This window comes from Spodoptera frugiperda, chromosome 28, assembly GCF_023101765.2.
Source record: "Spodoptera frugiperda isolate SF20-4 chromosome 28, AGI-APGP_CSIRO_Sfru_2.0, whole genome shotgun sequence".
Classification (NCBI taxonomy): domain Eukaryota; kingdom Metazoa; phylum Arthropoda; class Insecta; order Lepidoptera; family Noctuidae; genus Spodoptera; species Spodoptera frugiperda.
In genome coordinates this window covers 12,355,614-12,380,096 of record NC_064239.1, presented here as the reverse complement: position 1 = coordinate 12,380,096, position 24,483 = coordinate 12,355,614, and the positions used below count along the sequence as shown (strand labels likewise).

Sequence of the window (24,483 nt, the reverse complement as noted above, 5' to 3'; positions counted from 1 at the left end):
CTTACCGGACACAGGAGTTTCGGTAGGATCCTGTTTTTGATTGGGCGGGAGGAAACGCCCGGGTGTCATCACTGCGAAGACCGCCCGGAGGACACGGTGGAACATATAACATAACACATATAACATCAGAAACAGGAACCTACCGAACCTACACACATTGTTTGTACACGTGGTGGTGCAGATGAATAATACTTTGCGGCGCTCGTACGCCAAAAACTATTGATTTTATGAAAAAGTTATCAATACATAAATTGTAGGAAATTTTTTCTAGTTTAATTTTGTACATAAATATTTTTTCGTAAAATGCGTCGGAACGGAGATATTAATAAAAAACTGTTTACAAACAATGTGTGTTGTACAAACATTGTTTGTATGTAAGTTTCGGTAGGTTCCTGTTTCTGATGTTATATGTGTTATGTTATATGTTCCACCGTGTCCTCTGGGCGGTCTTCGCAGTGATGACACCCGGGCGTTTCCTCCCGCCCAATCAAAAACAGGATCCTACCGAAACTCCTGTGTCCGGTAAGCACCTGCGTCAGGCGGTAGGTGAGGACGCCATGGCGCCTCTCTAGCCACTCCTCAAACAGGGGACTTACCTCTGCAATGACAGCGAGCCCAGCCCTCGGTTGCGACAGTCGTTGCTGCACAACACACATAGTTTGTACACGTGGTGGTGCAGATGAATAATACTTTGCGGCGCTCGTACGCCAAAAACTATTGATTTTACGAAAAAGTTATCAATACATAAACTGTAGGAAAATTTCTCTAGTTTAATTTTGTAGATAAATATTTTTTCGTAAAATGCGTCGAAACGGAGATATTAATAAAAAACCGTTTTTAGGCGCCATTTTTTCAATATGGCGGCGCGAGCGGCGGTTGTACGAGGTGGCAAAGTTGAAATTCGAAAAGAGCATACCCAAATCTATAAATTCACCAATTTTCAACACTCCCGGAAAACTTTCCAGGTAAAACTACCAAATGACTGGACTATAAAGACAAGAAAAATAACTAACAGATTTCAACAATTTTATTATACAGCAAGTGAATAATTCTTATAACAACAAACAATTCTTGTATAAAACAAATAATAATCACGTTAAATAGTAATACACTAAACTGATTATTACATATGTAGACTGCCTCGTTGGTCGAGTGGTCGCAAGTGCGACTGCCGGACAAGAGGTCTCGGGTTCGATTCCCGGGTCAGACAAAGTATTGCTGGACTTTTTTTGGATTTTCAAAAATTTCTCAGTGGTAGCATGGAGTCTGGAAATGTGCCCGGTATATGGTAATAGGCTCACCACCTATTACATGGGACTTACAACATAAATTGTGAAAAGTGGGTGTACATTGTACAGTGGCATTACATGCCATAATGTGCACCTCTACCTACCCCTTCAGGGATTAAAGGCGTGACGATATGTATGTATGTATGATTATTACATAGCCCTGGGCTTTAAATACTTTAAGACACCTCGACTGTAATCTTTCAAATACTCCGACCAGTTGATCTGGGTAGGATCACATTGGAACTCCTCTCGATCCTCAGCAGACAGTGAGGAGTGCAGCTCCCTCGTCCTATCAGATCTCATGACCCAGCTGTTGATCGTAAAATAGTCATAAGCATCTCTCAGCTGAATTACTTGGTGTAGTATTTTGACGTACCTGCGGAATAGAATTGGTTAATTAACTAAAAATAATGGTTTACTCACGTAAATATGAATATTGAGAAATGTTCTACTAGTTTTGAGTCACAGAGGGACTCTTCCTCATAACCAGTGCGCGCAGACGTGGCGACGTCGCGCAGCTTAATTCTTATTTAATATGACTTCCGGCAAATTTTTGGTTTTAACCACATAGTTCCCGATCTCGCGGAATCTCTTCAAAAATGAGATGTAGAAGATATTCCAGGGAACTCTTCAAAAATCAACATAATGAGCTCTGCGTTTGAATTTAATAGATGTATACTCACTTAGGGCATTGAAAAAAATAGTTTAAAAACGGACTTAAACTAAAGAAATATTATAATCTTTCCGAACTTAAGATGAAAACTAACTTAAAACTAAAGAAAGCTACGAATTACGAATTTATAACAATTAAAAAAGAAATTATATTACAACCTATCCTCTATGCTACAATAACCAAGCTTAAACTAAATAATTTAAAAGAAACGACTTAAATCTAATCTATCTAATTAATTAATAAATTAGACTTACAATTTTATTAAAAAAACTAACTACAGTAACTACTAATAATCGATATCAAACTAAACCTACGTTAAATAATTTAACCAGAAAACCAGGAAAACTCAACAAATAAACTTTTTAATTGACAAATACAACGAAACCAATTTAGAATATACGAAACAGCAGGACCACTACAGACAAACAATCATACGACTGATAATACACTTCTTCTACGATAGTATCGAAGCGCTCGGCCGATACCCAACCAAATGAATGTAACGAAACCATAGCGCAATCTATTTCGATCCCAACGCCATCTATCGAGGATAAAGACAACTTGGATTATTTATTTATACTCGTCCTTTGTTGTCCTTTCTAAGGTTCTAAACTATATCTGTACCAAATTTCAACCAAATCCGTCAAATAGTTGCGGAGATTAATGGTATAAGCATAGAATAGTGTTCGACGTGATTCTTTAAATTGACATAACTTTTTTATTTATGAACCGATTGACATGAAACAAACACTAAATGTAAATTGAAGCATACCACAATATATTCGTGAAAACAGCATCCAAATCGGATCAGCCGTTTCTGAGATTAGCGCGCATAGACAAAAAGAAAAAGACAAACAGACAAAAAAAAAGTTAATTACATTTTTGGGTTCGACATCGACATAACAATAACCCCTGCTATTTTTTTTATTTTTATTTTCAATGTACAGACAGCACTTTTCTACGATTTTATTATATGTATAGATGTCTCACGATTGTTATTATTAGAATTGGTTAAATTAACAAGAAGGGAAGGGAAAATCAAGAAGAAGGGAACATGGAAGATTGGGAAGGTAATTGGGCTTCCGGTAATCACACTCTAACAACGCAAGCATTGTTCTACATCGGTTTTCTGTGCGTCTGTGGTATCACCCCGGTTGAACCGACCCATTCGTACCGAAGCATGGCTCTCCTACACTTAAATGGTCAACGACTCCTTACTAAGAAGAATATTGACAATAAACTGATAGATAATATTTTTACTATACTTACTTTGGTTCTTTACCACTCATTTTCAACCATAAGTCAAGAACATGTGCGGGTATAGTCTGCATGAAGAACGTTGCTATTACCAAGGCGGTTCTAGACTGAACAAATAAAACATCCGGGAAGGGGAGATCATCTGAAAAAATAAATATATTTTGGTAAAAGTTCCATACAAAAAGGGCCTACAGAATAAATATAGTACTTGCAAATTTTTGATGAATTTCTTTCGTCCAATAAAAAAACTGATACTTTTAGTATAACATTGCGACGTAGAATGGTATTTTGGATGTTTCGACGCGATATAGAATAGAACCAGGCGTTACTTTGCGGAAATCAATGCTACACTAACAATATATAAGCAATTAGGAGCATCGCCCTCCCACCCGCAATTGTGCTGCACACCGCATGTTAAAAATACATTTATAAGCGGAATTAAAACTAAAAATCTAATGTACAGTTAGTGCTACAGAGTAAAGATAAAGACATTGGTATCTCTAACAGTATCGGAACTGCAGACTACCTAACAGATTACCGGCGTTTCGGCTTAAAGCAGTAGTAGGAACATGGTTGTTTTTAATCAGTAAGAGACTCTCTGTCGCCTCACCCAAGCTCTAACTTGCCAGAAGAAGTCATTGGATGATTTTCCCCCCTCAGAATAAAAAAGTCATCTCTAACAGTACCCCAGTGAGCTCCAACTAAATTATCTTTATAGAAATTAATTGGTTTACTTACTTTTTCCATGACGAACTATTTCTTCAGAAAAATTGTTCTTGATATCAGACCAACTTAATGGATTGTCAGCTGTTGTAGTCGAATTAAAAACTTGGACGTCTTTTGTCCTAAAAATAAAATTACACCTTTAAAACAAACCTTCTTCGAAAGAAACAAAACGTATGTACGCTTTGTTTACATCACATACATACATAACCTCACGCCTGTCTCCCATGGGGGTAAGCAGAGACAATGGCACGCCAATTGCTACGAATCTTACATACCTCTTTCGCTTCATCAACAGTCATCAGTCTTTTCATGCATGCTCGTCAGCTAAGGGTATAAACATAACAACAAACTTTAAATCTCATACCTGTTCCTTACCTCTTAGCCTTTGCAGCAGCAATAATACTCAAGTTAGTCGTGTAGTCTACCGGTACTAGATCAAGTCCATTTTTATAATCACCACGTGCTATTCTCAGCCAACCTTTGGAAACATTCATTATGAATGGAGTGCCTCCATACCAATTCTCCAGCCAACCTCGAAGTGGTTCTTTTGATGTGGCACACACTAAAAAAATATTGTAATGAAAGTATTTTTTAGGTATACATTTTCTAACTTTAACTTCAGAAAACTGAATCTCTCTTCATCATCAGCCTGTTCTTGTCCACTGCTGGACATAGGTCTCTCCAATAGCACACCACTGAGCTCGATCTTCAGCTCTACGCATCCAGCCACTATCAGCCACCTTGCGTACCACCTTGCGCCCAATTACCCCATCCTAATCTTCCCAATCGCCGAATCCCCAATAATCCTTAAATTCCTAACCTCCAAAAAGCCGGCAACACATTTGTAACGCCTCTCGATATGGGTGTTCATGGACGGCGGCGATAGCTTACCATCAGGTGATCGGTCACCTTGTTTACCGGCTTATAAACTAAAAAAAATAGAATTATATTTACCTATAGACGGTCTGATGATGACAGCGGGTACATTTCCATGATGCTTACTTAAATAAGCTTCAGATAATGCTTTTGTAAACGTATATGTGTTAGGCTGACCATCTGTAATTGTAAATATTATTTATATAAAATGACTTCATTGATAGTACTGATTAGGACAAATCGATCAATTTTACTCTGTCCATTGACTGATAGTATGGTATAAAAATGTGAATTGATTATTTATATTGATATAATAGGTAGTGATTTAGATAATGAATAAGTGTTTCTGGCGTGATGAAATAAACGGAGAGCAATATTGGAAAACAAAATTAAAAAAAGAAGGGTAAGTGAGAGTACTTTTTGGTGGGATTTTTAAAACGTTAATTTGATTAAGAATAATTGTCTGGTTTGTCTAGACGGTTAACCCATAATCACTTTTAAAGACGTGACCCATGTGAGTCACTCGATAATGGCTTTGTAAATGAGGAATTCCTTCATGGTATATTGTATCTGAGCGAGCATTTTACACATACGAATTTGATTCCATAGGAAAGTGGAATAACATTAATTAATCCACGAGCAGTCCCCGGAAACTCTGTTTTGCCTTGAACATTTTTCTATACATATTTGTATTTTTTTTTTTACATAAAATCCTTTCCTATCTACAAATCCAACCAAAGAGAATTAGCGAAATTGGTTCAGCTGTTCTCAAGATTAGCACTTAGCAACACATTAGATATTAGCGATTTATTTTTATATTTATAGACAGATAAGGAAGTAAATTTTATCAATTAGAGTGAAAAAAATATATATTGTGTCAAGATAAAACTCAAATTTTTAGCATAATAGCTTTTATCTTTGCAGAATTTTTCCACTTGGGGCACCCCAAGTGGAAAAATACAAAGTCTACTTGGTAATAATTATCAAGTAGACTTTCATTCATCATTAATTATTAATGATTATCATAAACTAGTGTCTACCACCGGTTTTGCCCGCGTTCTTGTGTGTTACAAGTATCCTATTATCCAAGTAACATCGGTGGGAGAAGTCATTAGATGATTTCCCTGTTTTCTAACTGTTTGACGAGGAACTCAACTAGTTTCAAGCCATGCTAGAGGCTCATATTCATGAGCAGCATTCCGCGACACCCGACCCGGCTATTGTCGCACTGCTACTCGTAGCAGTTAAGTGAATAAGTCGATAACATAATAATGAATTTAGTATATCTCACGAAAATTATAATGAAATGTTAGCAAAACAATTGGTCAAATGTAGGTGCCATAGAAATGTGGGAAACGGAACGCAAGAGGAAGTGTAAGAGAGAGTGTTATGTGTGAAAGAGAGGGAAAGAGACGATGAAAAGAAGCGAATGGAAGAAATAAGAGAACGTCATATTGAGATTTGGCATTAAGACGAAAGAAAGCTCAGAAAATAAAAGATTATTAAAATATAGAATTATTTATTTCAAATTCCTATCCCACAGAAATATGCGCTTTGGCATAATCATTCAGAGATAAAAAAGACATATTATATGCTACTAAAATGTATATTGGTTCTCCCTCTTTCTACTTACTCATGAACTTCAAAGTGGCCTGCTCATCGTCTCCGTACTCCTCAATGAATTTGTAAACATCTTCCACTTTTGCTGGCGGCGGGTAAATAGTCTCTACTAGAACCTTTTTATGTGTATGAGTAAAAGCTGTCGATATGTAGACAAACATCTGTGAAAGAGTAATTAAGAATAGAATTTATTTTTGTGCCAAAAATAGAAATTTCACTTTGATAAAAATGATCAAGCACACTTGTATTTTTTTAAGAAAAAGATGCATAGTTTTTTAATAGAATAAAAACGAGGCAAACGAGCAGACTGTTCACTTGATGGTACGAATACCAGCGATCAACGCCACTGGACACCCAACACCAGAAGAGACACAAGCGCTTTGCCAGCTTTTTAAAAAGGAATACGCTCTTCTTTTGAAGGTCGTATCGGTTCGGAAATGTACCGCCAACGACAGGTCATTCCACGATTTTGCTGTGTGAGTCATAAAATTCGTTGCGACCTGCCAACCATCTATATGATGAGGATGGAAGTGCTGTCGTGTAAGTCGATAGCGATGGGATAGTAGTAGAAGGACGTACCTCAATATTCTTCATTCGCTGACTGAGCTCAAGGAGTTTCTTCGTTCCTTCGAAGTTGATGTTCATGGCTACCGATAAAGGTTCGTCAAACTTCACTGTTGCTGCACCGTGGTACACTACTGATACCTAAAAATATAATGTAAGTGATACTAAGTTACGTAGTGTTTCACACATGAAGCAAGTAAAAAAAGGAAATGGCATAATATGATTGTGCACTGTACTGAATTATTATGAACATGAAAACTAGAAAAATCAAAGTATTTATATCAAAAAGTAGCTACTTCCGTGCGGTATTGATTTTACATACATACATACATATCGTCACGCCTTTAATCCCCGAAGGGGTAGGCAGAGGTGCACATTATGACACGTAATGCCACTGTGTACACCCACTTTTCACAATTTATGTTGTAAGTCCCATGTAATAGGTGGTGAGCCTATTGCCATATACCGGGCACATTTCCAGACTCCGTGCTTCTACTGAGAAATTTTCGAAAAACCGAAAAAAGCCCAGCAATACTTCGCCCGACCCGGGAATCGAACCCGAGACCCCTTGCCCGGCAGTCGCACTTGCAACCACTCGGCCAATGAGGCAGTCAGTGTGATGTTTTATAGCCTGTAGGCTACTTAATGGAATATCTGACACAAAAAGAATGATCCAATCCGGACAAGTAGCTACGAAGATTAGCGCATTCAAACAAACTCTTGAGCTTTATATAATAAGTATCTTTATATATATAAGATTAGTTAGAATTATAACTAACGTATGGGATTTATACCTAAGGAAAATTTAGTACATATAATTGAAAGTTTCAGTAAATACATGAATGTTATTTGTTCATAATTATTGTGCGTTAACTTTTACTTACATTATCAATCAGTGTCTGTTCATCTTCAGGTTTGAGTCCTAATTTCGGTAATCGTATATCTCCTGAGATAGGGACCAACTTCTTGAAACATTCAGGGTCGGTTCTTTTCAATCTTGTGAAGAACTGAAAATATTATTTGTTTATAATTATTGTGCGTTATATTTGTTTTTATTACAGTGATAGTTTCTGAGAAATATAACATTGAACGAATATTTATAGGTTTGTTTAGCGTTCCAATGTCTTCTCCGCCGAAAGTGAGGCGAGACGGAATGTCAGTCTTACTGACTAAAAATCACCCCGTTATAACACCAGCTCTTCGAGCCGAAGCCCTGGAAACTCACTAGGTGGTCCGCAGCTCTGGGATATACTTTATCTGGATTTTAAAAGAAACTATGACCTTCTAGGTGTTTAAAATTTTTCGATAGATAAAAATCAGAAGAACTTAACTGTTTCGCAGATGTAAAGAAATGAATTATTGGAACTTACCGGATTGTCCAACATATATTCTATCCTCTTGTTAATGTCAACCTTCTTCTTCTCTCGTACAAGAAGGTAAATCTTGTCTATTTTCTTACATGAATGTAAGAGTTTTTCAATATAAACCTGAAATATAAAACATAGATATTGTAGAAGACGTTCTGAAAATATTTTTTCTACTGAAACTATCGTGAGAAATATTAAACGCAACACGCGCCATGTCAGATCGTTATGAAACTCATCATACTATTTTCTTTCCCCTATTTTTTTTGACGGGAGAAATATCATCAATGATTTCTCCCAACTTGGGTGAGGCGAAAGGAAGTGTCAGACTCTTACTGACCGAAAACCACTGCGTTCCTACTCGAGCTGGAACTCCGGTAACCGGTTAAGTAGTCTTCAGTTCCGGGGACTAAGGCTTGGCATGAAATAAAACTGATCAAGGTCACTGATTGTGAAAATAATAAAAATATAAGGTAGAATGAAATAATTTACCTTTCCTAGAAATCCCGTGGCTCCAGTAACCAACAAAGACTTCCCAGCGTAGTAATCGGCTACTGATTGGTATTTTTCTTTAGAATTATGACTAAAAATAAATCATAGAATTAAATACCATTATTATATTATACTTATTAATTATCTATTTATTGTATATGACGTCAAATAACTTCTTGAATACTTTTAGACATGACAAATATTTTTTCTATTGTTAACTTAAATAATTCACCAAAGTGAATCATGTTCTTACGTAAGAAAACGTTAAAACAGGCCTCGACGAAATTTTAATTAGGTATTTGAAGATATTTTTTTTTTTTGTTTTTTTTTCTTTATTTTTGACGTCGATCTAGGATTTTTGTTTGCGCGTTTGTCGTGGTTGCGTTTACAAAGATACAAGTTCACAATATGACACCTAGACCAGAAACAACTATTTGTGGATCACACAAAGTACGTGCGGGAATCGAGCCCACAACACGTTCCACGTACCAGTTAGGTTGCCCAGCCATAGCACCAATCGTGCAGTCAAAGTTACAGAATAGCTTAGCTGTAGTAGACATTATTAAAATAATGATAATAATAAGTTATGGAAGAAAAAGTTCAAAACTTACCTAGATACACTAGAGTATCCTCGTATGTAACTAACTTTATAAGCTTCCTGAATCACAACACTGTTTCTTGAGAAACAATTCGTCAGAACATAAATTCTGCTGGAACAACGCAACATTTTTCACCTTCGAACTAGACAGAAGTAGAAGAACAAATACGAAAATGTATTAGATATTTAAAATTTTTTGCTTAAGAATACAAAATAATATAAAAGATAGCCGATTGTATTTTGTTGCATTTAAAAATACGTTATAATATTTTAAAAATAGTTAGGACCAGGTTTTTATCTGTCGAGTACGTAAATATAAATGACAAATAAGGACTCAGTTTTTATATAAAGGACCGTCTGCTCACTGTATGTATATGTCGTGTTGCAGTCATATAAAAATAATTGTCTTTTGTTGAAGTTCACTTTTGCGTGACGAGATTTCTGCCGACGTTTCACCAAGTGTTTTGTTTTTCATTACCTTGTTTGTCGATTGGTTATAAGTCCAAATGTTAAGCAAGGAGTTTTGGATTCAAGTCGAGACCGGCAAAATGTTGTTGAAATATTTTCATAAATGTAATGATAGAGTGAATGTAAATTGTGCCGTTGCGGTCCAGAGGTTTAAAACGGTCTTTTTTATTATCTATTGTTTTAGGGAATTTAGCATTTAATTATAGATTTATTTTTTTGTAACAAAAACGTTGACCCAAAAATTTAGATTTCCTCCTATATCATGGGTACGTTCAACTTTAAAACAACAATTTGTTCCTCATAAAAAGAATTGTTTTTTGTGGGAATGGAACCCATTATATGATGCACGATATCCGGTTGCCCAACCACCGCGTCAACTTCACCTGCAGTCAAATAGTGACAAAATAAAAATAATTAAAATACCAAGGGTTTAACCGCAACAACGACAAAAGTATTAAAAGTTTAAAAGTTTAATGATTAATAAATGATAATAAAAACAGAAATTATGAATAAATCTGTATACAATCGACAAAGCGATTATTTCAATGCGACCATGTGACCATCATTAATATGAAAAATATTTAAACATCTGACCTACTTTCTAAAGAGGAACTTGTATCAATTTCTGTCACTTATTGAAAAGTTCTTTGTTTTAAAATTCAATAAAAAAAATATGGTGTAAGCCGGTAAACGAGCAGACAGATTACCTGATGGTAAGCAATCGCCACCGCCCATGGACAACCATTAAACGCGTTACAAGTGTGTTGCCAGCCTTTTGAGGGTTAAGAATTTAAGGGTGGTTGGAGATTAAGGGGTTGGGAAGTTTTGCAAAGGGAGTGCCTCAGGTAACCTGACTTACACAACGCAAGCGTTTCATTCTGTCCGTCTTAGGAATTGAACTCGGGTCAGTTGCGACCAATCGACCAACAAGGCAGGTTTCTCTAGAAATGCTACTTTGAATGTAACAATAAGTTCTAAAATACAAAAAAAGTACGTACGTAGGTACTTACATTATTACATTATTGATGTTATTACAACTACCTACGTACCTATTAACAATAATTCACACGGCTATATGTCACACTAGACGAATTCTAGCAAAAAACTTCATTAAGTACGGTACTTATATCATACTGTATTGGTAATACATACTCTATATACTAATATAAAAAGCTGAAGACTGTTTGTTTGTTTGAACGCGCAAATTTCGTAACTACTGGTTTTTGTATTGGATAGTGCATTTATCGAGGAAAGATATAGAGTAAAACATCACGCTACGACAAGAAGGAGCCGAGCACAGTGGGTAAAACCGCGCTGAAGTAGCTAGTATGTGTATAAAAATCTTGCTACTCCCGCACGGTTTCACTACTTTGCTCAGCTCCAATTTATCGTAATGTGATGTAGCCTTCTTCAATAAATCGACTATCCAATACACAAATAATTATTGAATTCCAATCAGTAGTTCCAGATATTAGGGCGTTCAAATAAACAAACAATCACATCAGTTTTAAAAACATAGTATTTTTGAAAGAATAGATTTTTGACCCGTCTGACAAGACACTAAAATAAAAATAGAGGTACAATGTAAAGCTAATATTTTACAACAAAAAAATATGTGAATGTGTGTTTTTATAATGAAGGCATTTATTTGATAATAAATAACTTTTTTATCTTTAAATTAATACAAGTATGTACATATGTATATTTGTATTTACGTAGGCAAATAGATACGTAATTTATGTGTCTGCGGACGGTGAGCATGGGTAGCTCGCCAACTAATCAGAAGGCTTAGTAGGAGCTTGTTACGTTTAGTGAGATCGAATCGAGACCGCGTTCAACGCTCTGGTTGGTTAGTTCATTGGAGCTGGATAGTGACAAGGCCGGACGCAGTCTCGTTATAAACTCGTACTAAGCCCTCAGGACCTGATACGAGGATACGGTGCGTCACGTCCCCTTGTCTCAATTGCCATCAGACTACTACGGATGGGACTCTGTAGGGCTGATGCCCGACCAGGGATACGGCCAACCTTGCGGATTACCAGGACTCTGGCTCCTTAGTTAGTCAGTTAGAGTCTGATATTCCCTCGCACCTTTGGTATTTTTTCCCTCAAAAAAAGTATATACGTACTCAAAATTGAAATTTGAAAAAGAGACCTAACATAATATTGAAATGTCTAGGTTGTATAATAATTATTAGATAAAGTTATTTTAAACACATAGTACAGCTAATGCTTATTTAAAATGCAAAATAGTATGTAAAATACAGTCTTAGTCTTATAAATTTACTATTTTTAGTAAAATTTTAGTATTATAAGACTGTTACCTAATCATTATGAAATGACATTACGACACGTGGGGCATAGATAGGTACAATAGAGGACACATCAGCCTGTCCACTACGTTAAGTTAATGTTTGATTGCGCCTGATAAGATCTGTTCTTTAGCCTATAAGCTCGAATTGACGTAAGAAACGGGGTGGTGGGCGACGTTTGAGCTGGCGCAAGGAGTCATACAACACCAAATGCACCATTGACTAAAGGATTACACGGGTTGTGTCAACAAGATGCGACGATATCGAATTTCTATTAGATGGCAGATTTAAGCGATATAGTTTTATGTTTTTAGCCGTTTTCAAGCAATAAAATTTTAAAATGATCAGGTAGATCTGTCCCTCACTGTACATGCTTCATATCAAGTTATGCATATAACCAATATAATCTGACCGTGGAACGTACGGAAGGATTTACAAACTGAGAACCATAATTAACTGGTTTTGAATAGCCTGGTAGGTAGACCTTGTGTATATACTTATGTACTAAGCTTGAAAGACACGGTAATAGGTAAAACAAAATAAAAACGCTAAGTGCAAAAATAATTTTATTATGTAATATACTTACGAAAACTTAATTTAATCATGTTTTTAAACTATAATGTATTTTTAATTCAACATTTTTAATTAATCAATAAAAATAGAAATAATTATTATAAATTACAATAGTCGGGTGAATTAATATTTGAGGAAAGATTTTTATTATAACTTTCGTGTAACATATTACATACTAGATATTAATTATTATGTTATCGGCTTACTCACGTGACTGTTTGACGAGGAACTCAAATAAATATGAGCCTCTTCTCGCATGGCTTGAAACTAGTCGAGTTCCTCGTCAAATAGTGACGTGAGTAAGCCGATAATTATTTTGTTATTGACTTACCCACATAACTATATATTTGACGAGGAAATCAAACCTCTACCTCCAACCTCTAGCATGGCTTCAATCAAGTCGAATTCCTCTTCAAACAATTACGTGAGTAAGCCGATAACATAATAATTAATACAGGGAAGATATCTAAAGTACAAAATGTTATTTTCAACGACACGAAATCTTAGGTAAACCGGAGTGTATAGGTTATTATTTTCCTTAAAACAATTTAATTTATAGTCAAACATTATTTAATACATTGCCTTAAAATTAAAATACATTTTTAATCCTCAATTACCTAAATTCTTAAAATTAAAATGACATAATCCATTAAATTTTTTACCTTAAATACAATACAATACAATCTAAAACAGCATTTTCTCTATCGAAAGGGTAAAGCCACATATTTTATTATTATACGATTTACTCATGAAGCGAAATTACTCGACTACTTTCAAACCACGCTTGGGCTTATAAAATCGTATGCGACAATTGAAGTCACTACGAGTCATTTCATCAAACCAGTATTTGCGTAATGCATTAAATCTAATTTATTTAAAGCAATATTATTATTTTTTAAAAAAAACATTATTTTTTCTTCTCCAAAAACTTACGTACACCTGAGGAATAATCAGTAATGTAGTCAGTCCAACCTATTCTGTTTGCGTCACATGGAAACATGCGTTGATCTATGAGAGAAAGAGACGAGAATAGTTCTCGCGTCCTTTTCGATTTGATCTCCCACGTGTGAGAAGTGAAGAAGTGCACAGCTTCCTGCGTTTGCGCGACCAAGTTCTGCAGCTTATAGTACCTGGTTGAAAATAGGAATAAATTGATATGATATGCCACACTCAGAGACATTTAATTGGCACTTAAACTTTTCCTTAGTAAGGATTTTGTTCCGAAAACAAATATAATAATAACTAAGGACTGGGTTAAATCATCATTAAATGAATCTGAGTACAGATGGAAATCTTTTTAAGAAATCTACATAGTTAGAAGAAAACTTTTGAATCATTTTAATTGAAAAAAAGAAACAGGCACCTAAAAGGGAAAGCACACAAAGATGCGACGTCATTCATGCGACGTTTCAAATCAACTTAATTACCTATTAGGTAGATATCTAATTTTAGATTCCATTAAAAAGCAATTCAAACAACAAAACAAAAAAATATATCGTCAGAGCTATCTATTCCATTGGTTTAGAAGACACTTACCGAGGACTTTTCCCCAACAGGCGTCGCCCTATGTCACCTAAAAACGCTGGTATCACCTGGAATATCAATGTGATCAGAAACACCAGCCACCTGTAGTTACTGTACACATACCAACCAGGCAGCGGCATTACATCTGTAACAATAAATTAAATTAATAATCAGAAGTATAAAAAAACTGCCTCGTTGGTCAAGTGGTCGCAAGTGCGATTGCCGGACTAGCTGGGATTTTTTCGGTTTTTCGAAAATTTCTCAGCAATAGCACGGAGTTTGGAAATGTGCCCAGTTTACGGCAATAGGCTCACCCCTATTACATAGGACTTGTAACACAAATGGTGAAAAGTGGGTGTACATTGTATAGCTGCATTACATGCCGTAATGTGCACCTCTGCCTACCCCTTCGGGGATAAAAGGCGTGACATTATTTATTTATTTATTATCAGTATAATTTTATTAGTAGCAACCATTCAATATGTAAAACATTGCTCATAATATACGTTCAGGCGTTTTGATGTAGATTCATACATCGCTTTTTACAATGTTCCCTTTATTTGAACTTACAAGACTTATGTTTTACAGCATCGTCTATAAACAGACCGACGAGCCGCTTCATAGTGATGGGGTTACAGGAACTGCTGCAGCAATTGTAGATTGACACTTCATTCGAACTGTAAAAAAGAGGATTTTGAAGTTAGGTAATTGTAAATCGTAAAAAAAAAATAATATAAATACGATGATATATTATTATTTTCTGTCTGACTGGAGTGATCCGCTTACCACCCAATTACAATGGCAGCTACATCACCAGCTGATCACGGGCCTCTTTTCGCATGGAGAAGGTTTTAGCATTAATCACCACGCTTGCTCAATGCAGGTTGGCGGTGAAACCCACCAACTAACATTTTCCAAGTGATATAATATGTTCTAAGCATATTTAGACACCACTGACTATCAGTAAAGGAAAGAATCATGAGGAAACCTGGGCTTTTTATTTCCTATTAAAAGTTTGAAATGGCCAATCCGCATTAAGCAAACGTGGTGTTTAATGCTCAAAACCTTCTCCATGCGAGAAGAGACCTTTGGTCAGCAGTAGTCACTTAGAGGCTGTTAAAGTAATGATGATGAAAAGTATACAATAATAAAGTCTTACTGATAAGTCTTAGCTCCAGCCACAATCACCAAATTAGCGACATAGTCTACTGGGATAAGGTCCACAATGTGATTAGGGTGTCCATGGATGACGCGGTTCAGACCCTTGGCGGTGAACACCGTGAGGCCAGTCGCTCCGTACCAGTTGGACAGCCAGCCTCTTATGGGGTCATCCTTGATTGCACCCACTGGAAGACAAAATAAAAGTTTATTTAAAAAAAGGTAGCCAACTTTAAAAACTTAAATGCAAACCTCCATATTTTTAAGCCAACGGAGCTGCGGACAACGTAACAGGATACCGGAGCTCCGGGCTCCGGCTCAAAGCAGGAGCAAGAACGATGTGGTGTTTAGTCAGTAAGAGCCTGAGACTAGGCTAGGTAAGACGGGAGGGCCGTCTCACCCAAGGCGGGTGAAATCATTGGATAATTTTACCCCCTCAAAAAAGGTAATGTACCTAATTTCTTCTCCTAAGTCTGAAAAAAACACTATGTTGAAAACCGCATCAAAATCGGTTCAACGAAGCGCGTATAAACATACATACATAAACGTTAAATCAAAAAGGCCGGCAACGCGCTTGTAACGACTCTGGTGTTTGGGGTGTCCATAGGCGGCTGCATTTGCTTACCATCATGTGATATGTCTGCTCGTTTAGCGGGTTATAACATAAAAGAAACTTAGTATTGTTTTGGGACGGATATGCGACCAGTTTACACAAAAATAAACATGCACTTTTCTACAAAGTTTAGTTGCTATCCGGAATATGATTGAAAAGTCACTAAAACAATGATTATAAGTAGACAATAAATCACTAGGTGTCATGTCAAACAATCACGATAAATTTCTTTCACATTTTACGAGCTAATAAACTGTGAAGGTGATATAAAAATAATAATTTTCCATAGGAAACATAAAAAAAGTTTACGATAGTTGTAAATAAAGGAAGCCCCGGAGCCTATGTCGTTTGCATATTTATATTGTTTTTATGCTTTCACAGATAGATTGACAGAAGACTTAGATATTATCTACAAAGCTTGGAATCAGCAAAGAAAATAGAGTACCAGAAGTCGAAGGAGAAGAATTTTATTGTTTTCCGTGGTATTAGGAAGAAATACCGTTGAATTCCGAAACTTACTGATAGTAAATTTTAGAACTACAAATTTTTGGTTGTTACGCACCGGGGTTGGGGTTAAGAGTTGAATTCTGGTGGTGTATAGGTGTATTAGGGGTTCTTAAATGGAACTAGTATATACTGAACTAATGTTGAACTATGCCACAACGAAGATATCGGTGTCGATAAAGAGTTGGCATGTAAATTGGTGGACCTTAACTAAATCGATGTAACGAAATTATAGCGTGATCTATCTCGATTGCAACGCCATCTATGCTGTGGTTTGTTACATCAATCTTCGTCATGAACTGAAATCTACCATGATACACACTGGTGACCACAAAAAGGTTAGTATGAGCAATCTGAGTTTATCAGCTACTTACCAATAGAAGGTCTGACAATGATAGTGGGCATGTAGGCTTGGTTTTCAGCCACGAGATGTTCTGTCAATGCCTTCGTGAAGGTGTACGTATTTGGACGTCCATCTGTAATCAGAACATCAATAAGTTATCTTACTAATATTATAAATGTGAAAATTTGTGTATTTGGATGTTTATTCGTCAAACACGTTGAAACTACTCAACGGATTTTGATGAAATTTGGTGAACAAACAGTGTATGAGCTGACTAGGATTATATGGCACTTTTTATCCGCTGGCAGAAGATAGTATTATAAAAAAAAGATTTGGTTTTTAGTTAGCATTGGGGAGGAAATTATTTCAGCATTGAAAAGTTTACTATTCAAGGAAAAAAATAAATGTTTTACATATCGTCACGCCTTTAATCCCCGAAGGGGTAGGCAGAGGTGCACATTATGGCACGTAATGCCACTGTGTTACACCCACTTTTCACAATTTATGTTGTAAGTCCCATGTAATAGGTGGTGAGCCTATTGCCATATACCGGGCACATTTCCAGACTCCGTGCTACCACTGAGAAATTTTCGAAAAACCGAAAAAAGCCCAGTAATACTTCGCCCGACCCGGGAATCGAACCCGAGACCTCTTACCCGGCAGTCGCACTTGCAACCACTCGGCCAACGAGGCAGTCTACTCACTTAGTATCTTCTCTGTTTCCTCTTCAGTGACCCCATTTTTGACGTGCTGATGCACCTCGTTGATGTCTGCTGGTGGAGGGTACAGGACTTCATCGATGACTGCTCTATTTGTATTCGTGTATGCTGTCGATATGTGGATGAAGACCTGAAGAAATTTTGTCTCATAACTCCCTAAATGTAGTAGATTTGATCCGACCAAATAACCGTAAGACCTTGTCCTCATCATATTTAAACAGTTTAATTGCTATCTACAATGGTTTGTTAGAAAACCAGTGTAAAAATATTTAGGTACGTTGTGTTTACCCTCAAACCCGCTCCCCCCTCCCTCCAAAGATTGGCAACATGCTTGTAATACTTCTGGTTTTGCGTCCATTAGTGGCACAATTAATGCATAAACAAGTGGAGATAACTTTTGATCAGGATACCACTCTATATCTTTGCCGACAAAATAACAAACGTACCTCAATCCTCTTCATCCTGCGACTCAAAGCCATGATCATTTTCGTGCCTTCCACGTTGATATTCCACGCAGTCGCTAGAGGCTCGTTGAATTTCACTGTGGCTGCTGAATGGATGACCACTGATACCTGGAAGGTCACAATAATTTGTAGCGAACAGCTAAGAAGATAGCATTATTAGACTTTTTAATACTAGACTAGTCAATACTGAATTAACTGATGTAACAGCGACAGGCTTCTTCATAAAATTGAGTATAAATAAGCACGTCGTTTTTTACGCGCGCTTCATAGAAGCATTAGCCCAGCCACAGATGGGGTCCAACAGGGGCTGCAGACAACGTTATCAGTAAAGGTCATTCCATATCCAAGGCAGAAATGTAATTTGATAAAATTCCCTCCACAAAAAACAGACTAACCCACAAAAATTACAAGGTCATTGTAAACTATTGCATAACAGACAGGTAGAGGCTGTTGCATTTAGAGCTGCGGTCTGCCTAGCTGGTTTACCAGGGCTACGGTCTCAAAAGAGGAGAGGCAGGAATAGGAACGGTGGTTTTTAGTCAGTAAGAATCTGACACTCCTTCTCGCCTCGCCCAAGGCGGGAGAAGTCAAGATATGATTTCCTCCTTCAAATAAAAAAAAAAAAACCAAAAAGGCTGCTGCATATTAAAGTATAGGTAATAATTATACTTATCTTTCTTTGAAACAAATCATACATTTAATGTAAAATCCCTTTAATTTCAATTAACCACAAATTAAAATACTCAGAAAGAAATTAACATCAATTAAAATCGTAACGTCCATTGTTTGTATTCTTGTAATTAATAATTTAATTATACATACATGTATCTACATGCTAAGTGTATGTTTGTCTTCACAATAAAACCATAGTATACAGTATTAATTTTTTTTATCATTTCATTAATTTACATAACAATGGTAATGCTTAATCGATAATAATTTAATTGTCATTTTTTGGATTTCTTTTTTAAATCGCATGTATTTCGGAAAGTTTGTTTACTTTTGATTGGTCAGTCACTTGAACTTGGTCATAAACTTCAGTACTTTAAACTGCAATCTCCAACGTTGGAGATTACATACCATACTTAAAATCCTTGTTTTACTATACATAATTATGTTTTCGGAAAATGAACTTACCTTATCTGTCAATATGGTTTCGTTTTCTTCTGATATTCCCAATCCAGGAACAGTTATATCTCCGGGTACTAGTACTATTTTGTCCAGATCACCTGGCCTCTTATCTTTTAATCTATTGAAGAGCTGTAACAAAAATAAGACAGTATTATAGAAAAAACAAAATGAAAATGAACTAAAAAAAAAAATTGTTTTTCCGCGTTGCTTCACTCGCGTTGCTGTGGGATTAAAAGTAAAGGGAAGTCAGCTCATAGCATGTCTGTATACCAAAACTCGTTCAGAATAGACGGCATTTTGACTGCACGGTTGGCGCCGTGGTAAGGCAACCGGCTGCAGCGCTACGCGTAGCCGGTTCGATTCCCGCACGGAGCAACTCTTTGTGTGATTCATAAATTGTTGTTTCGGGTCTAGGTGTGATGTGTGTGGGAAATTGTATGTTTGTAAACGGAACGTTTAAAAAAAAAAATATAGTTTCAGTGTGATTGATGGACAAACTTCCAAATAAACTTTAACATTTATAATATTACTGTGATCTGTTTTGTTTTTGTTTTCCAGAAGAAGATGTCGGGATGAACTCGATGCCTACGAAAAGGATTAGCCAAAAAAAGCTCTGCATAAGACGAGTGGAAGGAAGGTAGAAACATCCGAACAAACAAACTTTAACATTTATAATATTAGTGTGATGTGTTTTGTTTATGTTTTCCAGAAAGAGATGGCGGGATGAACTCGATGCCTATGAAATGAATTGAAGGAGGGTAGGGAGGCCTTTGCCCTGCAGTGGGGCGACCACAAATGAAAATAAATAAATAAAAATGAGTTTTGTGCTACTTACCGGATCAGCCACAATTTTCGTCATCCTCTCTCGAATAGATTGACCCTTCTTCTCCCTGATCAGCATGTAGATTTTGTCGATGTCTGGGCAGCTGTACAGCAGTTTCTCAATAAATACCTGTACCAAAAACATGTAACATTGTTTTTATTATATCCTTTTTATGGTATAAGGCAGTATACAAGCAAACGGATCATCTGATGGTAAGTAATCGCCGCCGCCCATGGACACTCGAAACACCAGAAGTACAAGTGCATAGCCGGCCTCTTGGAGTTTGGGAACGGTTTTTTGGGAATCGAGGATTGGAAAGATTAGGAAGGGACCCCCTTCTTACTTGGGCCTTAGGTAACCTCATTCACAGAACGAAACACAATGCAAGCGTTGTTTTATGTTAGTTATTACGTCAGTCAGTCAGTTATCCAGAAATATTGTAGAAATAGACACTAAACAGCTTATATTTGACTGTTTCGTTTGAGAAAGTCTTAAAGGGCGAGTGGTTGTGACTACCTTTCATTTCATTTCGGATTTGATTCTTAGTTAGAGTACCTACAGTAAAACAAATCACTTAACGTTCGTTTAATAACGTTTCTTCAGTTTTTCGGTCAATATAATAATTTTATTATGAGTAAAATTACAAAAGTACTAAAATGAATTAATTGTAAGAAATGCTAATTTAAATAAACCTAAGTAAGACAAGTGCACTGGTTTTCAAACACCTTATTTACATTGTTTCTTGCAGCAATATGAGTCAAAATTAATTGCCCGTAATCTAAAGGATACATTTAATTTATTTTACACGATACCTGAGTATGTGATTGATGTACTTACAAGTTAATATATTTTTTACTTGATATGTACCCAGGAATAATTATTTCGTGACGTTATCATTATTAAACTCATCTTGACCAACAGTCCGTGATAATCCACGGCTGAGTTACGGGTTTCATCTAAATATAAAAAAAATCCAAAAAGCTTTCGCATTTATAATATTATAAAAGGATCTATATTACGAAGTTATCTTAAATCAAGGCGGCTTTAGCCTAAGTAAGAGTCATTCATAGTATTATAATGCACCATTTAACTTTTACGTTTTAAAGGTTATAAATTCATAAGAAAAAATGTATACCCTAAGAAAAAATTAAACAGGCTTCACAGGTATGTTTTTTTACTTCAATAACAGTAATTCACTCATTTTGTTTGTTTCGTCTGCTATGAAGTTAAAATGAATCAAAAGTTGAAAATAAAAACTAGACATTTTGCAAAATTTATTACTATTTACTTTGGTTGCTACATACGTAAGAAATGAGTAAGTTAATTCAATTACGTTGTACGTAGCGTACGTTATTTAATATTTGAATTTATTTGAATACCAGACACGCGTTTGTTAATTTAATTAATTTTGGTTCAATTCCGTACTCAACTTCGAAATAACATAATACTTACTAACACAAATTCTTAGATTAGATCGCGACAAAACATCGAGTGACGAATAACATTCTTTAAATATGTAGTTTAAACTCTCAGTGTCAAGTTTGGGGTTTGGAGCAAATCATATTTCAGCTTTGGCCTGCGGCCTCGCCCGCGTTAAGAAGTATTATCAATAATGAAACTCATATTTCGTTTTTGCATACTCATAGGCATGCAAAATCTTACATCGATTGGTTTAAAATTGACAAAGTTTCATACAAACTTTCATCCCCTATTTTATCCTTTTAGGGGGAGAATTGATCAAAACTCTTTCTCAGGGGATGCCTACGTCATATCATCTACCTGCATGGCAAATTTCAATCCGATACGTCTAGTGGTTTGGGCTGTACGTTAATAGATCACTATGTCTATGTTAATCAGTCAATCAGTCACCCGTCAATATTCTTAGAAAGTACATATAACTCGGAAAAAGTCACATAGTTATATGCCGTTGGTAGGTTTCGAATTCGCACCCTCATGAATGAGAAGTGGCCATTTTAAACCTCCTGGCTATCACACAGTTTATATACTCTTCAGAGATTACCCGTGTATGAATGACGTCATAACACTTATGTACGTCACCTAACACATATAAATATGTATATATTCACTCACTGTGTAGACGAATTCCTATTACATATGTGATTTACAGGTCTGACGAACTTGAATGGGCGGTAATTATAAATTCATGAACCAATTTCTTAGTAATTCATTGTATTTAAATAAAATAACGTAGTATTTATGTTACAGTATTTATTTTCAATAATATGTATACTTATATGTGTATGTTTGTATTGGATTTTGATTCTTAAGTTATGTTCTTAAGTTTTATGTGTATCATATAATATTATACATACGCAGAATGGTAATACTACAAAATATGTATAATAAAACTTTTTGCAAGAGTAAGGTTACCGGAGGCCCAATTACCCCAATCCCCCAATACCCCCTCAAATTCCCCAACAACCCTTAAATTCCAAAACCAGGAAGGCAACACACATTTAACGCGTCTGGTTTTTCGGGTGTCCATGGGCGTCGGCGATTGCTTACCATCAGGATTACCTGCCTGCCTGCCTGGATTACCGCCTGTTCGTAAATATAAAACCCCAAAAATATAATATGTAAAATAATATACATAAAAGAAGTTTGTATCAAACCAGTGATAATATTATTATTTAATTTTCTCATTTTTGTGAATGAGATCAAGTCAATATTCGAGTCGATTTTATAGATAACTACTGATCCGGCAAACTTCGTACACATTTAAACAGTTAAATATTATTTTCTCACATTTTAAAGCTTGCCTGAACTTTTACAAGTAATTCAAGAACAAAATTTGCAAAGTCAGTCCAGCCGTTCTGGAGTTTTAGCGAGACTAACGAATAGCAATTTATTTATATATAAATAGATAGAAGATAGATAATTATATAGATTTGACGCAATTCTAGACTACTGACAGTTTCAAGGAATTGAACCTGAGGTCGCTCCTAACACCAATTTTGTAGTTGACAAACACAATATAGTCAGAAAGATAAAAATGCATAATCGAAATGTAAGAGTTTTAACTATAATTTTTTTTTTAAACCTTTAACGTTTATTAATATGGTTTCTGCATAATATTTAAGGTTGTGCAATTGATAAAGTTATGGGATGTCTTGTCGTATAACTTTAATTCTGAAACAGTAAAATTCAAACAATATATTTTGCTTACCTTCCCCAGAAACCCGGTTCCACCAGTAATAAAAACACTTTTTCCCGCGTAAAAATCAGCGACAGACATATTTGACTTCTCTTTCGACGTCAACACAACCATTTTGATAATTATCAACACAAACTTCACTTTGACACGAGTATTAAAACTTAATAACAGAACACCCTTTCTTTTGGCGGTCGGTTAAAAATTGCGACTGAACACACCTGGCTTGTAAAGGATTTGACACAACAATGAATCTTAACGGTCTGATGATAAATATTTACAGTAAATACACATATGTAGCTGTAGCGGCCATGTTGCTTAACCAGACTCTTTGCGAAACGTCTGTTTTATAAAGATCGTCTTGTAAAATAATTTAATTGGTCATTTTTTACGGACAATGGACCAGACAGATCACTTGTTGGCAGGTAACTATCGCTGCCCATGGAGATTTGACCGCAACACCAGAGAAGTATATGTGCGTTGCCAGCCTTTTGGAGGGGGTGATTGGTCCTCTGGTAACTTCACTCTCTAGATACAGGATTAACCTAGTTTTGGGACGACCGATACACTTGATGACAGTACCAAAATTAAAATATCATGGTCTTGTAAGACCATGATTGTGAAGTTCATTGATAAGTTTATTCTTAATTTTTGGTAAGGTTTGAGACCTTACCAAAAATTAAGAATAAATTTAATTCAGTTGCAGCATTCATGAGTCCAATAATGGCTATCTTTTCTCCAAATAATATTTGGTTATTTAGGTCAGGTTAGAGATTATTGTTATTTTTATACAAGTAGTTTTGCAACCATGTCCTTATCCATACTGCTAATGCAGATAACTTAGAAATCAACATTTTATTAAGGAGAATTCTACCAAATAGGCTTTGGCCTTAGTTTCGAATAGATGATTAGAGAGATATTGTCGTTTTTTTTATTGGACATTCTTAGATATTCTAAAATTGTGAACGACTGTTTCTCAATGTCTGCATAGTCTTTATGTGCCAGATAAATATGAATTAAGAACGTCATTTGTGTGAACTATCTGTCACATAAGTTTATTGGGTACTTATGTGGTGAAACTGGTCCTGAATATAAGAGTGAGCCTATGTACCTACTTGAAAAGCTTAACGGGGTGTTTTCTAATAAAAAAAAATGTACGAAAATAAGCTTGAAAGTTGTTGACACATACCAAAAACAAAATACATTAACAAATAAAAACAA

At 35.8% G+C, this 24,483-nt stretch overlaps 2 protein-coding genes across 2 annotated transcripts; both read right to left on the bottom strand.

Moving 5' to 3' along the window:
* Positions 1-1,009: 1,009 nt before the first annotated feature.
* Positions 1,010-9,774, bottom strand: LOC118265004 (fatty acyl-CoA reductase 1-like). The gene is made up of 11 exons (XM_050706021.1): positions 9,473-9,774; positions 8,862-8,952; positions 8,376-8,492; positions 7,890-8,012; positions 7,021-7,146; positions 6,455-6,602; positions 4,900-5,001; positions 4,321-4,507; positions 3,958-4,064; positions 3,232-3,361; positions 1,010-1,665 (listed from the first exon to the last, which is right to left on the bottom strand). The coding sequence occupies exons 1-11, from the start codon at positions 9,586-9,588 to the stop codon at positions 1,440-1,442; spliced, it is 1,473 nt and encodes a 490-aa protein (XP_050561978.1). The 5' UTR covers positions 9,589-9,774; the 3' UTR covers positions 1,010-1,439.
* Positions 9,775-13,125: 3,351 nt separating this feature from the next.
* On the bottom strand, positions 13,126-23,672 carry LOC118265592 (putative fatty acyl-CoA reductase CG5065). The gene is made up of 10 exons (XM_050706022.1): positions 23,278-23,672; positions 20,103-20,219; positions 19,274-19,396; positions 18,119-18,244; positions 17,658-17,802; positions 16,985-17,086; positions 15,495-15,681; positions 14,906-15,012; positions 14,348-14,480; positions 13,126-13,941 (listed from the first exon to the last, which is right to left on the bottom strand). The coding sequence occupies exons 1-10, from the start codon at positions 23,377-23,379 to the stop codon at positions 13,719-13,721; spliced, it is 1,365 nt and encodes a 454-aa protein (XP_050561979.1). The 5' UTR covers positions 23,380-23,672; the 3' UTR covers positions 13,126-13,718.
* Positions 23,673-24,483: the final 811 nt, after the last annotated feature.